Genomic DNA, 17,370 nt, shown 5'->3' with positions numbered 1-17,370 from the left:
CAGCCCATCACTTTCCTCCAATTCTCTCAACCTGTGCACTTCAAAGCTGGTCGTCGCCATTGTAGAATGAGGTAAGCAAAACAAGCTCAAAACGAGCAGGCCATTAAGAATAGGCTGAATGCAAGTATTGGATTTGGATATGCTGAGGTTAACAGATGTTCCACTTGCTAGTGTTCTAGCTGGAGTGGGATTGAAAAAGCAATGGTGCGATGAACACCCACTGGGCCCATAGTAAAGTGAGTTCAAGTAAGGGCATGTTTCTAATGTCCCCGCTAGCTCCCGGGCTAAAGCTAGTATCTTCCACATGGCCACTCCAGTGCAACGGAGCTGCAAGGCCTCACCACCCAAAAGCATTGCATGAGGGGGAGATCATTCAAATTGAGATGGCAGTTGTGCCACAACATTGAGATGACCCCCTCCATGGTCGTAAACATGCCATTCAGGGTGGGAGACCATTGTGTGCGCGTTTGGACGTGTGGATGCGTGCTGTATGTGCGGGGTTTCTGTGTGTGTGTGGGGGGGGTATTTGATAGGCAGGGACTGTATGTGCGGGTGAGTGAGTTACGATTGCAGACTTCTCACCACACGGCCAACAGCAGTATGACAACTGTCGTCCCCTTGGTGCGAAAAGTGGAGCTTGGTTGCCTCTGACAAGGGAGGTTAACAGTCTCAAAAAAAGGTAATTCATTAATATTCTAACTCATGATTCAGAGTGTATCCTTCGAAAGAGTTTAGCCATGGAACCATGGCACTTGCATGTCAAAGGTTTCGACGGCAAAATTCCGACCTCACCTTTATGGAAAGTGCAAAGAAATGCCTCGCCTAGCTCCGCGGCACCAATCCCTAACCTAGCCCGTGATTAGCCTAGCTAGCCCTCCGTGTATCTGGGCCTGCACAGGCCCATACTCCACCGCCTCCCCGTCCACCGTGATCACCCCCTTGGGCGAATACGGCTCCAGCCTCAGTGCCCGCACCTTGGCATAGACCATGTGCGGGCAGTTGGTGGCCATGTGCATGCCCTTCTCCATGGCTAAGAAGAGTCGGAGAAGCGCCGTACGAGATATGCCCGCTCTGACGTAGAACAGGTGGATGATGCCGTCCTCCAGGCTGGCTTGGGGCGCGGCAAGCAGGTCCTCCGCCAGGTGGGTCTGGTACATGGCCAACATGAGGACAAAGTCCTCCTCCTTGACCACCACCCAGTCACTGGGCACAGGCTGGTCCAGGGGCACCAGGAGGGAGTCGGGCGGCCCCGTGAGGGCCCTGTGGCCGGGCATCGCCTCGTTCTTTTTCCCCTTGAAGGAGTTGTTGGAGTGGCAGGAGTTGTGGAGAGTGTGCGTGGCCTTGGGGGCGGGCGAGTCGTGCGCGGGCCCGCAGAGCAGGGAGGCGGGGCAGAACGCCGAGGGGGGCGGGCGCTGCGGCGACACCTCGATGGACACGGGGCGCTCCTCTTCCGCCTCCGCGGGCAGGTACGCCAGCTTGCCCTGGTAGACGCGGAGCGAGGCGAGCCGGACCAGGGTGCCCACGGTAAAGCGGGCGGCGCCCACGTGCCGGTACTTCTCGCTCTCCACGTCCACGTCGGCCACGAAGCCCCAGGCCAGCGACAGGAAGGAGAAGAGGCGGCGGCTGGAGGAGAGGTGGACCGAGGTCAGGTCCATGCGGCCCACCAGGCCCTTGCACAGCAGGAAGCCGCAGCTGACGAGCAGCTCCTCGCGCGACACCGCCTGGGCCCTGCGGGGGGGGAGGGAGGGAAGGGGGCAGAGAGTCAGGACTTGGTGGGGGGTGAAGACATAAGTGTTTTAGGGGGGTGGGGGGGGGGGTGGGTAGGTAATTTGCAACATGGGCAGGAGGTCAGAATGAGTTCAAAGAAGAGGATTTGAAGAGACATTTGGCCACAAAGGGGGGTGCGTGTGTGGGTGGAGGGAGGGGCCCCAAAAGCTAATGAGGGGTTCGAATGGTAAGGAGGGGGAGTTGATATAAAGTAGGGATTCATGTCGAGCAGAAAGTGAGACTATGAGCAGCACAACAAAGACAGCGTCAGCTGGTGGAGGGGAGGGGGGTGAAGGGGTGGGAGGGTCACTAACCTTACCCCGCCCCCTCCCCAGCTCTGCTCCGCCCCAACCTGCTGTTAGCATCCCAGCCCCGTTCAGCCATGAACAAAGGTCTCCACGGGGCTGACTAGCACTGAGGTTGCATCTATATTCATCTCTGTCCTTGTCACTAGTCTGAAACATGACAAAAATAACCTCGAAATGTATCTGCCCGAATTCCTTCTTCCCTGACGTTTGGTGAGGATGCTCGAAACGTAATGACACATTTCAGTACGAGGCTTTCGTCTTTACTCTCAAACTTTCGTCGCACATCAAACCCGGCCGGTGTCTTGAACTGGATTCACGCTGCGGTGCTCACTCCACACCAGCAGAGGGGGCTCTGTCTGGGAACCGAACTTCGACACCCCCCCCCGGCCGGCCTGAACGCCATTCATCTGCATCAGAGACTAACCCAACCACAGGATCCTAGAAACTCTAGCTAAGTGGCCTGTGTAACCTGCCACCGTTATCTAACACAAAAGCAGACATTCTGGACATCCCTGCGGGGGGAGGGAGGGTGGAAGAGGGAGGGGAGGGGGGAGGGGGGGAGGGAAGGGGGGGAGGGGGGAGGGGAGGAGAGAGGACAAAGCAGACTCTGGGGCCTTCCTGATATTGTGTGACTGGTCTGGGTGATGGGGCTTTTGTGTGCGTGTCTGATTGTGTTGGGGATCGGGGGGGCTAAAGAAAGAGCTAGCAGTAGGGTGGATTCTTCCAGTACGGCTCAACGCTGCTTATTTACTGTGCCTGCAGCAAGGGGCAAGGGCACTGTGTGTCTAACTGAACGTGGAACATGCAGGACGAAGCACTGTGCGTTTGTCGAGCCCACCACACAAAGCGACTCATGTGATGCCCACCTGAAAGAGGCACTCCTGAAGTCAAATCTGGCTCGTTCAGATGCGTTAAACGAGTATTTCCTGCTTTTCATTCCTTCCCTCGCAGAGTGAAGGCGAGAGGTCTGGATGTGAGCCAGGCCCGTGACTGTGTGTGCTCAAACGCTATTGAGGAGTCACGGTCTGGGGCCATCAATATTGATACAGTGCCAGAAATACAACTCTTGGTGTATGTCTGTGCTGTGACCCACCCAGAGTAGTGGTGTATGTCTGTGCTGTGACCCACCCAGAGTAGTGGTGTATGGATGCTGACAGGGCGTTCCCTGACCCCCCAGGCAGGATCCCTAGGGGGATCTGGATGGCTTCTCGCCAGTCCTCTCTCTCCATCAGACCGTTCACCACCTGGGGGGCGTAGACACACACACACACACACACTTGTCAAGACCTTTTTGTGCTCAGTCCTTGATGAATCACTGCACTTAACATACGCACTAATTATACATTCCTTCGGGGATGAAAAAGAAAAATGAATATATGCAAGTCGTGTTGACTATCGTGTGATGTACATGGATGAACGACAGCGTGTTCACGTCTGATAAAGGGGACTGATCTGTGGATGTGGCTCTTAGGAGCAGCCGGGTCTCACCTCAAACAGGAGGCCGTCTCCAGACATGATCACCAGGGCGTCCCACTGGGAGAGATCAGCCTCGCGAACCAGCTCTCTGGCATGGTTCTGACGTTCTGCAAACACACACACACACACTGTTGGATTGTGTCGTTTCTTAGTCGTGGTGCTTTCAGGTTCCAAGGCCGCATTGTGTTTCTGGACGTTGCGGAGGACACGGTGTGGGGAGGACTTTGAGGGGTGATGTTCCGGTTGCCACGGCAATGATGTTCCAGCTACCCTGGACTCTCTAAGTCGCTGAGATATTACACCGTTCAGATTTTATAACAAGAGGAGAGTGCAAAAGAGTGTCTGCTGTGGATTGGGATCCTGCATTATTCGTGTCGACTGTCCTCGTATTTATCATAAGGCCCAGAACAGCAGCTACACACTCACACACTAACCAAACTGCTCTTTTTCCACCTTCACACATGTGGTATGTGATCCACATATTGCTTCTAGTTTTTTTTTGACGTGCAAACATATCCTGCCAGATTGTGTACACAGATCAGGGTTTATTTGTTCAACTTAGATGTTAAGGCCTCGTTGTTGGTTTGTGACATTTTATGTGTGTCAGCTACCGGTAGTGTGTATTTACCAGTGTGTGTGCCAGTGTGTGCCAGTGTGTATGTGTTTGGGAGTGTGATCTATTACACTAAACACACAAACACACTCCCCACCAGCACCCTTCAGAGTCTGAGAGGAAAGCCAATCCACAGCGCTTGAATGAAGTATCTATGACTGGGCAAAGTTGATTCCAAGGGTGAATTACCTCAGAGCACTTCATCAAATTAAACTGGGGAAATCAAATAATCAAGTGAAGTGGTCTCATCTAAATAAGAGTAGCTCTCAACTTAGCATGTTACATTTACATTTAGTTATTTCTCGAAAGGAAATGCCCGTTTCAGAATGGACAAACCCTGCTATTGCTTTGTATTCTTTTTCCACCTCTTTTCACCTCTCCTAATTTAAACAACAATTTAGGTTGGGTAAAGTGAGTTCAGTGGCTGCCTCTAGTGCAGATGTACGCTGATCTTCTGTGTAGGAAAGGCGTCTGGGTGTTGCACCTGCAGGGGGCAGTACAGGGTGGTGTGAACGGAATGGTTTATGTCTCGCCGTTCTAACTTCCCTTTTATTCCACTACACTTCCCTAATCCTTCAGACAGGGGATGGGGGTGTTTACACACGGTCTCTCCCTCATACACACACCGACACACGCATACTCTCTCTCTCTCTCTCTCTCTCTCTCTCTCTCTCTCTCTCTCTCTCTCTCTCTCTCTCTCCTCTCTCTCTCTCTCTCTCTCTCTCTCTCTCTCTCTCTCTCTCTCTCTCTCTCTCTCTCTCTCTCTCTCTCTCTCTCTCTCTCTCTCTCTCTCTCTCTCTCATACACACACACACACAATCTCTTTCTCTCTCTGACGCTCACACATACACAGATAGGCGTACACCCTTTCCCTGACCCCCACACACATGTACACAGACACCATCTCCCTCCCTCCTTCTGTTCTTCCTGTCGAGCTCGTCCTCCCTGTTTCTGTATTGCGTTGAACTGGTCTTGACACTCAGCCTGTCTGTCACACACACACACAAACACACACACACGGCCTCAAGGGAGGCTTCCAGTTACCGGGAGCTTTCTTTACCTCAGCTGTGCTTCGATAGGAGCACAGGAGAGGGGGAATCAATTTCCCCTTTATCTGCCCTCCGGTCACATCCCACTGGCTTGTGCAGATGCTATAAACTCTAAAGGTTTCCGTGGAGAGAGTGATGGGAGATGCAGCTGTACGAGGGGGAGAAGAGGGGGGGAGTGGGAAAAGAGTGTTGAGGGAGGGGACAGGTCAGCGCTTAGCTAGCGCTTATCGCTCCCTTTATAGTTTGAATCGATGTACTGTACAGTAAAGGGGGAGGAAGGGAGGGAGGGGGGGGGGGGAGTTAGCCAAGATGAAGGGAGGGAGAAATGAAGAAAAGACCGAAGAGGGATGAAGGGAGGGGGGTAATGGCAAAGAGGGAGTGGAGGATAAAAGAGAGATGATGAGGGCAGAAGTGAACATTTTATTGCCCAATTAATACTCTTTTATGTTTGGTTGTTGTGGAGAGAAAAGACTGCTGGGTACATTACTTTTATAGCCTGGGCAAGGGTGCCTCTGGCCTGAATGCACAACTCCATTTTGTGCAGGTTTACTCATTATAGCTCCTAGTTTCTGCACTGCCCTGTGGGAGGGGCAAATTGTGTATGTGTGTGTGTGTGTGTGTGTGGGGGGGGGGGGGGGGGGAGGGAAACTGAGGACAGTCGATGACATCTCACTAAAATATCTCGTTGCGACACAGGTTCATGAGAGAGGCATAACCTCCATACCCACCAGCAACACACACACGCACACACACACACACACACACACGGAAACACACACTTTCCTGTCCTTGCTCCACATTCTCCATCCCGTCCACAGTGTGACTGAGCCACCCTCTCAGAAACAGACAGGCACTCACAGTAAAAGCAGGTCCTGACAGTGAATCAGCACTTCTGTCCACTGCAGTGCCACTGTGTATGCCCGTGTGTGTGTGTGTGTGTGTGTGTGAGTGTGTATGCCCATGTGTGTGTATGTGTGTAAGTTCAGATCTGTTGTGATAGTCCATTAAAAGAGGCAGTAATGATCTTGTACATTCTGTGTGTGTGTGTGTGTGTGCAAGTTCAGATCTGTTGTGATAGTCCATTAAAAGAGGCAGTAATGATCTTGTACATTCTGTGTGTGTGTGTGTGTTAAACATTGTAAGAGCCTGAGGGGTTAGAACCGGTACATTGGTATGCTCTTGTCAACCCCCAGAGAACCAGCCTGTTGGAACACAGTGTTCTAAGACCACTGTACTGGGTTCTACAGCAAGTACATGTGTTTGGACTGAGCACGGTGGAAATGATCCCACTAAAGACATCTCATCCCAAAACCTCTCCCTGTGGGAAGGCTTGATGTAAAACTCGAAAGCAACTTCAGCGAGTCTATATATGGTGAACAGTTGATGGAATTGTCAACAAACTAAATGTATCAGAGTTTTTCGGCTAAGGCTGCTCTGTGAAAATCTGGGTTCGATTGTGACCAAAACTGCACGTTTTGTATTTGTAGTTTCCAGGTCTGACAAAAAGCCATATTAATGTGTACCTTGTGTATTCTTAGTGGGAGGAGAGACAAGACAAGCATGTTGTTATTATCTAACCTGACAAGCATTTCCTGGCCAACCCAGGCTGGGAGCAGAGGGGGCTTCAGAGAGACCCTCATGCCAACTTCTCCGTGCCCCCCGTCCTCCTCCTCGGCTTTGGACTCATGCTTCCTCCTTCCCCCCTCTAGCTATGCCTGGTGCCCTGGCTCCAATAAGGGGACTGTCCCCTCTCGTTAGCATCCCGATGCTAACCCCACTGCTAGCCCAGTTACAGGCTGTATAGGCCTGTAAGAGGTTAGCGTTGTGCTAAGACACTAGGACTGCTCTTTCTGAGTTAAAGCTCCAATTAAAGCATGACGTTTGTCTAAAAAGGGCTGCAATTAGAGGGTTTGTATTACGGTTAGGGTCATCTATGTCATAGTGAAGCTGTAGATTGCATATTATATATGATGAATGGGTGTCACTTATTGGTGGAAGGAGAACGATTTTTGGTTTGTTTGTTTGTTTGTTTGGAAAGCAGCCCTTCTCAGCAGTATGGGTAAGTGTGCTCCAATTAGCAACATAACATTTGATCAAAAGTAACCTGAATAATCACAAGTGTATTCTCTAAGCCACCCGTTTCCTGTCTCCCTCCAACCAACCCCAGCCGTTCGACATTGATAGATACTGGATCTGCTTTCCTCTCACTGATAATGTTTAAAATCCGGGTAAGTAATCTCCCGCTTGCATGTACAACACAGACTGCCTTCTACAGCAGGTCAAACCCCTACGGACAAATGAACATAACTAGAGCCCGGTAAGAACCACCTGGTACCCCCGCCTCATCTGCATGACACTGGAGAACCAGATCTGTACGCCAAAGCACAATGTCTCTTCACAGGCAGTAGTGACGAGTGCCTCTGAATCTTTGCCCTCTTTGATAGACGGAGGAATTCAGTCTATTCAAATAAGGCTCTCCGGATGAAACTCTTCCAGAAGATTCTCTGAAGTCTGAGGTAAGCGCTGCTCTCCCTTTTTTTCTGCTTTCACGCACTCAGCACTTTACCCGACATGGAGGAAGAGGATTCCTTTCTTTCTTTCCCTCTCCCTCACCACCTCCCGCTCTCCTTTTCTTTCTCTGAGGAGAAAGACTGAGTTCAAGGCTAATGTTTGACACTGCAGTGATTTAAAAGGGCAGATTTATTCAACACACTGCAGAGCTTGAATATGCGAGCTGTGTGAAATAACCCGGACATCTGCCGGCGAGTTAGCGGCGTTCCAGAAATTAATCTCTTTTCTGATAATCATTAACCACATGCCAGCTACTCATTATGAACAGCATTACCACATCAATACGGCCTACGACTTCACACCGGATCCCATTAGATTTACTGAGACGTGTGCGTGTGTGCACATACTGTAGATTGCATAACTGCTTGGGTTTGCATATGGGCAAACTGGCACTTGATCATCGTAATGACTGTGACAGAATGAAAACATTTAGAGAATTGATGCCGCAGGGGATGGAAGGAGTGAGGGGAGGACGGGAGGAAAGGAGGGATGAAGGGGGGAGGAGAGATGGAGAGAAAAGATAGAAGAGAGAGAGAGACAGAGAGAGAGAGGAGAGAAAGAGACAGAGAGAGAGAGAGAGAGAAAGAGAGAGACAGAGAGAGAGAGAGAGAGAGAGAGAGAGAGAAAGAGAAAGAGTTACTCTAAGGCCACATTGCCTACTGGAGTGAAGAGATATGGACGAGTGATTTTGTGTTTAGATGGTCTGTCCCGCTGGCAGGGCCTCTGGGCTAGATGCTGCGGTCGTGGACAGTTGAGACACTAACCGACCTGCAATGAATCCTTGTGGGTGCTTGTTGTGTTGAGTCTGTACGTGTGTGTGTGTGTGTGTGTGTATGTGTGTGTGTGAAGGGAACCCCACCTGTGATGACCAGAGTGTGCGGGATGCCGGCCTCATGGAACATGCGCTGGACGTGGCCGGTGAAGAGGCTGAGGGCGTCTCCCTTCCCGCTCTGGGGGTTGACCAGCAGCATCACCCTGCACGGCCGGCGCACCTCACTGAACTCAACACCTGGCAACAGGGAGAGGCCGTGGGAGAGATTAGGCAGAGTTTGACTCAACACCTGGCAACAGACGGAGGCCGTGGGAGAGGTTAGTTTGGGCCACCAGGAATATTGTGTCGAAATGAAACATGTTATGAAGGTTTATTTTTTTTTGTTGTATGCAAGGGAAGGTTCCGGTACAGTGGTCTCTTATCTCTTTCACTGGTTTGAGAGATATTCTGACTGTACTGAGAATGTTAAGACAACAGCATAAGTTACTGGTGTGATTAGAAGGGCCCAGGTGGTTTGATATTTTAGGGGACAGTAGTGTCTAGAGAAGCTGTGGCAGGTGTTATGAGTCCTTCGGCAAGTCTTCGCTAGTCAAATCTGTGACAACAATTCAACTCCCCCCCCCAGTTGCCTGCAGCTTTAAAATGATTGGAGGGAGAATCATTCCGGCAAGTGAGCAGATGACAAAGAATGTTGCGTGGAACGATTGTCATTTTGAAGTTCAAGAAATGAGCTCTGTCACACACACACATACACACGCACAGTTTATGAATCACAACCTATATCTAGCTATCTATGTCAGTTAGTGGAGTTTGGTCAGACACTGAGGAACTGAGGAACGTTTATGACTGAGGGGCGTGTGACGGTTTCCCTTCTTCAAAGCGCTGGAAATAGCAACATGTTTATCTCAAAATCGTGTGATAAGGTATCCTTAGATAACCACACAGAACATATCCAGCCAGGACACTTGCGTATTGATTTCACCATTTGATTGCACTGTAAATAGGTTTGTCTTTGGAGTGGGTCTATCTGAGGAGAAAAAACGCCCTGCCTCGAAGCAGCTAGCATAGCTCAAGCACAGACAATAACAAGACAGGGAGCATACAGTAGGATATGAATCCCCCGGTGGAATGGAAAATCAAATCTAACTTTTGTGTCAACTTTTAACAAGCTAAGTCAAAGGCTCCACGGACCAACAGATAAGCAGCAATTACCAACCTAACCCTCAGCAGACAAGGAACCTCCCTAAAGATCTGAGAGATGAGAGGAGCACAGTGTGGGATCCCAAACAGAGACTGCTGCTAATGAAGAGAGATGCAGACTATAGCAGGAGAGTTCCCCCCCCCCCCCCCAACACACTGAAAGACACTGCACAAACCAACAGCCGGGTGAAGCAACATGCAGAGTTCTACTGCAGAACATTAAGAACCCCCTGTAGAAACGCTACAGAACACAGCACGGAGGAGGATGGGGGCAGCAATGGCGCAATATATGTAGGTACATAGCAACACATGATGTGTGAGCATGCGTGTCCGGGTATATGGATGCTTGCAGTGATTGTGTCCCTTGAAGCAGAAGGCCTACCTTCAATAAACACACCTGCAGTGATTGGTTGAGTGACGTCAGCCGATAACATGTACGATGGCTGTGCTAACAATAACATGCGTGAGAGAGAAAACCAGGCCCTTTTTCTGAGAAACACACCTGTACTGGATAATGTGTGTGTGTGCGAGGTTAATGAGTGAACCACCCACTGCTGTTTACGGTTAAATAGCAGTTTCTTGTTGTTGAGGACATTGGAGCAACGGTTCTTAAACACGGGTGTGTCATCATTCAGTTCTGTTTGTCGTGTCAAATGTTTATTGCATCAATCCACCCTTTTATCAACTAGCACGTATGACTGACAACATTTTCTCAAAGACTTCGTCAAGTATTCAACGACTAGAGGAGAAATACTTTAGCTATCTAACCTTATGCCAGTACCAAAGACGACCTCCTCTCGAACCCACTGTGATGATTCTAATGACGGGGTCCTTAGGGGGATGTTTGGATGCCATTGCTGGAACCCTCCTAAATCATGACTTGGCAAGGGCGCCCTCTCTACCAAGTTGGCAGTTGTAGTCTTGACCATGCTGTCTAACGCCCACCGGCACTCTGTAGACTCATTTTGAGCCGATACCCACTTCCTCTTCACCCCCCCCCCCCCCCCCCTCCACCCATTCCTCCCAGAATCAAAGCATTCCACACATTTATCAACCGTTTACCCATCTCATTTGGGTTTCCCCCCCCGTGTCATCCGCTGGCTGGACACAACAACAGGGCTCTACATGCCGAACAAGGCAAATCACGCCAAATTATGTTTCGACAACATAAAAACAACTAAAACAATTAAAATCGGAGGTGTTCTCTGGAGGTGGGCTACTCTGCGCGTTAGTCATTGTGTTGGCCAGGCTACAATGGCCAGCTTTTGTGTTCAGAGAAGCCACTGCAGTACTTCTAGAATCCTGATTGTGACCGATGATGCTGGATGGTGGTGGTTTGTCTGACAGCGGAAGGGGATCTCTACAATCTGATTGGTTGCCTTCCGTGTGTGTGGATACATGGGTGAACATGTATATGGTGGACGGATGTAAATAATCAGCTACATGTTTTATGTCGGCTCCAATATGTTAATCTCTTCCTGTGATTGCGACAGAGTATAGACACAGCCCACTAAACCATAATCCTGCTCCTTATCAATTTACTAGTGCCCTTTGCTAAATAGACACAGACAGGTGATAACACAGATTATCAAACACGTCATTTATTCAGTGACGTTGTTCCGCGAGGAAAGGGTTGATGAAGTTCACTTGGAACCTCACAAAGCTACGAGGAAGGAGACGTGACAGCGAAGGAGACTTAAACGAATCACCACAGAGCTGTTCTGACAACAGTAAACATGGGACTGTGTGACCTTCGAAGACGTTTGCGGTGTCTTTAATAAGGCCCTCATCTCCGTTGTCCCAGAAGCGTGAGATTTTTCCAGAACTATCATGAAATCATCACAGCTGTGTGTTGAATGAAAACCAGACATCAGAATCTTAAAACAGCCGAGTAGCCTAGAAACTGATTATATCTTCCTGGGGGGTATTCCAGAAAGCAGGTTATGCGACATAACCGAATACAATAACCCTCCAGCTGACACACAACGCTGCAGCAACCTCCTGGAAATGTTGCTACAACGCTTGGTGTCAGCTGGGGAGTTAACCTACCAGGGAATGTCTCATGACCTGCTTTCTGGAATACCTCCCTGTTCTACATTACCTGTTTTTACAGTCAAACATAGGCAGAAGGGCAGGTTAAACTCCCGGTCTCTCTTTTGGATTATAATTATTATTTTGACATTGATTGTTTTGATGTCAGAGCAGCCTTAATGACATATACATCTGAATTTTCCTATAGTAATGAATAACGTTTTATCTTAACTGCTCTACTCTTTAATGGATTCTCAATTCTTCTGACATATAGTGGTTATGAGATGGGCGTTGGACAAGTTTAGCCATAAAGATATCCACGTAAGATATCCAAGTTCTGTTGCTTGAACCACGGACACACCAACGCATTTCTCAGCGTTAGTCAATGACTAAGTGGTTAATAACTGGTTCCCCCCTTGAAGTGACACATGACTGCATTCATTATAAGCTCATGAGAGTGAGCCGGGTCTATTTGAACGGGACAATAGGAGGACTTACAGGTGTGGTTGGTCTCGGTCTGTGTTAATGAATCTCAAAATACCTGCTATTTATATGGTGTCACTGTCTGACAGCCCTGTCCTGAGGCAGGTACAAGTATGCAGGTCTTCCTTTCTTCTTCTTCTTCTTGTTCAACGACCGTAGGTGAATGGCGATCACTGATCACCTCAAACAAGGGAGCCACGAGGGTAGGACTCCTGTTCACCATCATGAGGGAGAAGAACAGGACTAAACTCCAGGAGAGAAACACACCAGCACCACTGTCGTCTTCGGGTCCACTTTAGTCTTTCTAATTATATTTCAATTTGCATGGTTTGAGTGCATCCGTTATTGGTGCATAGATAGATCACACTACTGTACATCAATAATGTATGGCTGGTTTTAGCTTGCCCTGGTTTGACCACGAGAAACTGCTTCTGTTCAGAGGTGGACGCTGGAAATAGGGGACAGAGCAGTCGTGGCTCCCTCTGACATCACAGGGAACTTCGGCGTACGGCTCAAAAGCATTTGATCGAAGGTTTCGTCAATTCATGATAGCGTACACTGAATCCGAGTAGGAGTGCGCGGTCCAAATCTCGGTGTCAGAGAAAATCGACATTACTGAGCTCAGAGCTCATAATAACATCCAAAATCATGCTTAGCTAGCACATAAATATTTTAGACGCTCCGCTAAGTTTATCCCCGTCACTCAGCGATGTACTAAAGCCTCAACAAACCTCCATTAGGAGAGAGTCCAGTTGACACATTAAGGGATAAAGGCCGTGATTTGGCCATGCCTCTCTTCGTAAATAAGATCGGTCTGTTTCAAACAAACCTGAAATACCTGAAGGTAACCTGAGCGCGTGTCAGTTTGTGCTTCAGAGTGGCAGAGCGCGGTGAGTCTGTAGAGTCCGTGATGGGGCTTCTGACGAGGACGGTAAACAAGAATCATGTCACCGTAGGAATCCTCACCAGACACTATTTTGCACGCTCTTCGTGTTATGAAGTCTGAACTGCGTACAATCTCAGAGGGAGAGATTGTCAAGACCTGTGGCATTGACCTCGAAACTGTATCAGTCTTTTTCCATGCGACATTGTCCTCGACTGTTTATTCAAGAAACACACTGCTGTATTACAATCTGACGGTACCAAGAGACATCACAAACTGACCTCCGATTGTCCTCAATACAGTGACTAACATGAAAGAGTGACATCAAGACCAGTTCCTGAAGATAAAGCAAACTGTTTCTCAATTAGTGTAGCCTATTTATTGTAATACATTCACGATCAAATTGATAGAGACTTTTTACAATGCACAACCTGCTAGAGTGCACGGTCGATTCAAGCTAAACACAGGACATCCAGCTGTTTGTGTGTGTACAAGCCTGTTTGAGTGAGCTAGCAGACTGTGGCTGAGTTGCAAGCCAAACCACAGAGGGTGTGGAGGAGGAGGTGGTGTTGGTGGTTAGCTCTCTGTCTATCTATCTTAAGAAACTGAAAAAGAGACAGAAAGAGAGAGAGAAAGAGAGAGAGAGAGACAAGAAGAAGAGAGGAGCGTGAAAAAGAAGCAGCCGCTGATTGTCACACCCCAGAGAGACGTATCGTGGGTGCTTCCTGCAGTGGGAGTTCAGTGTCAGTTTAATAAATAAATACATTAAAACACCTCAAAGAAAACGTTGTCATTTTGAGTCTCTTCATCTTATAATCAGACTCTTTGCACCAGGACACACCAAAGACTGCAGACGTGCGTGGAAACTACGAACAGGCCCAACATCAGATGTAACCAGCGGAACTGCTGTAAGTTGTCAAAAATAAAGTGAAGGCTGATTGTGTGTGGAGGACCCAGTCATTAAAACCCACAACCACATTTCTCTCTCACCACTCAGAGGCAGCGTTCCCTCCGCCCAGAATAAGACAAGAGGCACAAGAAGAAACTGATCTTTCCGAGAGGATGAGAATGATTAACATCAGTTGCTGAGTTGAAGAGAGTAACACTCAGGCAGTGTGAACGGAACTCTGTAGTACTGGGGTTTAGTTTCCAATTATACGTCAGGTCGGGCTTAATTCCTGTCCTCCCCCTTATTCTCAAAGGGCATTGATGACATTGTCAGTCCTAAAACACAGAGCTGTTCTGGATACAGACAGTTGAGAGAGGGGGAGAGAGAGGGAGAGAGAGAAAGAGAGGGAGAGAGAGAATGAGAGAGGGGGGGAGAGAAAAAGGTACTGGAGGGGGTAGAAGTGAGAAATGGGGAGGGAGGGACAAGGTGACATAGGGAGAAATAAACAAAAATGGGTGCTGAGAAAGAGAATGAAAGAGACACGGAAAGAGGAAGAAAGAGGAACAGAGTGAGAACGAGAGAGAGAGAAAGAGGGAGAGAGACAGAGAGCCTGAGCCAGAGGTCTTGACAGCACGTCAAACCCCATCCTGGAAAACGTCCGACACGTGTCCTCAGGGAGAGGGTTGCCGCTGCTGCTGCTGTCTCACTGCAGGGCCCTCAAGCACACACACACACTCACACACGCACGCTCTTACTTACTCACACACACACACTCCCACTTACTCACACACACACTCCCACTTACTCTCACACACACACACTCACACGCACGCTCATACTTACTCACACACACACACACACACACCATAGAGGGCAAATGTTGTTGGCTTAAACAACTTTAACCAGCTAACATCAGATCATAGTATCTCACTGTAAACGGAAAGGACGCCAACAGTGTTAGTTAGGAATGGAATGACGGCTAAAGGACTATAGTATTTATGTACTTTGTCTAACAACCAGTTATGCTTTAGTGCATGTTCGCCATTGTCTGTACTGACAGTGACCTGCTTTCTGGGTCTAAAAGGAGAAACCCTTGAGATGCGCATCAAGACAATCCTTATGAAGTCCCCCTCATCATTATTATTTATTATTCTCTTAATTTCATGCTTCAGATACTTATACAGTTGCATGCAGCAATAGAAAGCTTGCCTGAAGGTTTGGGAGTTGATGTTGATTCACAAGCAGACCCAACGTGAAACGTTTACTTTAAACTGGTCGTCAAGAACATATTGGCTGAAAGGTTACCCAAGTCAATTCTTCAATACCAGGCAATCATGCCGATTGGACAGAATGAGGATCTCATGGCTAAGTGTGGGACGGCATTGACAATGCTGTGGAAAGGATGTATGGCAGTCTAAAACCTGCCTACCATTAAAATGGGCGTGAATCATGAATGAATGCATAAGGTGGATAAAAATACCTCTGTTTGCATCTCAATAGCATCTCACGTCCTTTGAGGCTCTCTATACAGTAGAACTCTCTCAGCGTCTCTCTCTCTCTCTCTCTGTTTAACTAACACCAGCTAGAGGATGATGTAGCTAAATACACGCCACTAGGGATTCACAAGCTGTGTCGCTTTTACACTTTTCTTTCCCAAAGTACCTCGTTTTCAATTGGTCACTTGGTTGCTATGGCCACAGGGGGACAATGATGTGGGTTGACATTTGACCTCTGTACCTGTCTTCCTGTCCAATGACTCGGCAGTTAGTGAAGTGCACTTGGTCACAACCTTTTACCGTAAGCAGAGTCTCTGATTGGCACTGCACAAATAAGTCTATGACTGCATTTGGCATGTGCTGACAGATAATCAATAGGGGATCAAAGGGATAACAAAGGGATATCAAAAGAATAACCAATGCTAAATATGAGAAGGTGAACATATAATGAACAAATAGGCTCCGTAAAACTTTATATGTGAATTGTAAGATCATACCTGAGCAACAGCCAATGTTGTCATAGCAGCTGAACCATGATTGGTTTGACCTCTTAAAGAACAATGGTGACACTATTCTGTCTACCTGTTTTGTTATCATAGCTCAATTATGAGGTTTAGGTTGACTAAACTGAATAGAGGTCTACCAATGTGCAGCTCAGATTCAGACCTCTAGAACTCCTTCAGACAGACAGAATTACAATAGCTGTAGAGATGTGGTTTAGAGTTAAAGCTTGTTTTGGCCAGTTGGGAAGAAAATGTGAGACTTATACTATTCAAGCCCCTATTGTCTGGTTGCAACAAAAAATAATCTGGAAAATTGAAATCTTATCTGGGTCACTGTATTAGAAATATGATTCCTGGTGAGAAAGTTCGAGTTTACTTGACATATGAGAAGAGTATGGAGCAGAACAAATGATCAGATGGCTTAGCTTTTGAACACTACAATGAGGCTATAGTGCGAGATTGTCAGCGGAGTAATTATACCTCTTTGCATTATGAACTTCATATAGTCTTTCTGACTGTTCGTTGGTACCCTACTGTTGTATAATGCATGATCCTTGTTTTGAATTGTTCAGTTGGACTACTGTAATGTGAGAACAGGTAATAGAATAGCCTATGTTCCGAGTCAGGTGACAAAGATAAGATAGTGAATCCATCTGAGTGATTTAATACAGAAAACATTAAATGAATTTATTCACATGACTTTGTTGAATTAAACTGTCACTTTTCTTACCGTTTCTGAGATGTTGGTGTCGAACTGAGCTGTCACGGATGGCGCGAGCCCATCTCTCTGCCTCTTCCAGGTTGGCACGCGAGTCTTGGAGCAGTTCAACCCGAAAGCACTGCTCGAGCCTTTGACGTGACAACCCAGAACTCATCCAGCGTTTTTTGAACGGGTAGAAAAAAGCAGAGAAGTACGCTGCAGTGTCGGTGTTGTCATCTCCCCTGTAAGCCCGGCAACCGACACAGTCTTTTAAGTTGTAAACCACCTTGCTCCGTCCCGCCGGCGTGGACGTGATCTTTTGAATGGTGAGGTCCCTCTCTGTTAGACTCACGGCGTACCTGACTTTTCGGTTTTCAATGGCTGTGAATTCTCCATACAGAGCAATTCCGTTGCGATAGGAAAGGTCTGGTTCTGTTTTCTTATGATCCATCATGTGTGGAGAGGGTAATGTGAACCCAATCCACAGACCGGCGGGCACAGTCACACACCCGTTCGTTGAGGAACTGCGACTATCGGGTAGCGGCTGCAGTAGAAATTTAAATTCAGTCCCATTGAGCAATTTTGTTAATTGATAGAGGTGTAGTGTCGCGACCTAGCGACAGAATTGG

At 48.1% G+C, this 17,370-nt stretch overlaps 1 protein-coding gene across 1 annotated transcript; it reads right to left on the bottom strand.

The window, feature by feature from the left end:
• Positions 1 to 703: 703 nt before the first annotated feature.
• On the bottom strand, positions 704 to 17,286 carry LOC124483576 (sphingosine kinase 1). The gene is made up of 5 exons (XM_047044074.1): positions 16,772 to 17,286; positions 8,644 to 8,793; positions 3,564 to 3,658; positions 3,204 to 3,319; positions 704 to 1,728 (listed from the first exon to the last, which is right to left on the bottom strand). Exons 1-5 carry the CDS (start codon positions 17,193 to 17,195, stop codon positions 849 to 851), a joined length of 1,665 nt encoding a protein of 554 aa, XP_046900030.1. The 5' UTR covers positions 17,196 to 17,286; the 3' UTR covers positions 704 to 848.
• Positions 17,287 to 17,370: the final 84 nt, after the last annotated feature.

This window comes from Hypomesus transpacificus, chromosome 21, assembly GCF_021917145.1.
Source record: "Hypomesus transpacificus isolate Combined female chromosome 21, fHypTra1, whole genome shotgun sequence".
NCBI lineage: Eukaryota > Metazoa > Chordata > Actinopteri > Osmeriformes > Osmeridae > Hypomesus > Hypomesus transpacificus.
This window is presented reverse-complemented; position numbering and strand designations above follow the sequence as displayed.

Bases quoted from the DNA above. Each gene is read 5' to 3' on its own strand.
- LOC124483576 (XM_047044074.1), bottom strand. From the start codon at position 17,195: ATGATGGATCATAAGAAAACAGAACCAGACCTTTCCTATCGCAACGGA. The intron at 8,794-16,771 runs GTAAGAAAAGTG...CCCTGTTGCCAG, and splicing joins ACACCAACATCTCAGAAACG to GTGTTGAGTTCAGTGAGGTG. The intron at 3,659-8,643 runs GTGGGGTTCCCT...GTGTGTTTGCAG, and splicing joins GCACACTCTGGTCATCACAG to AACGTCAGAACCATGCCAGA.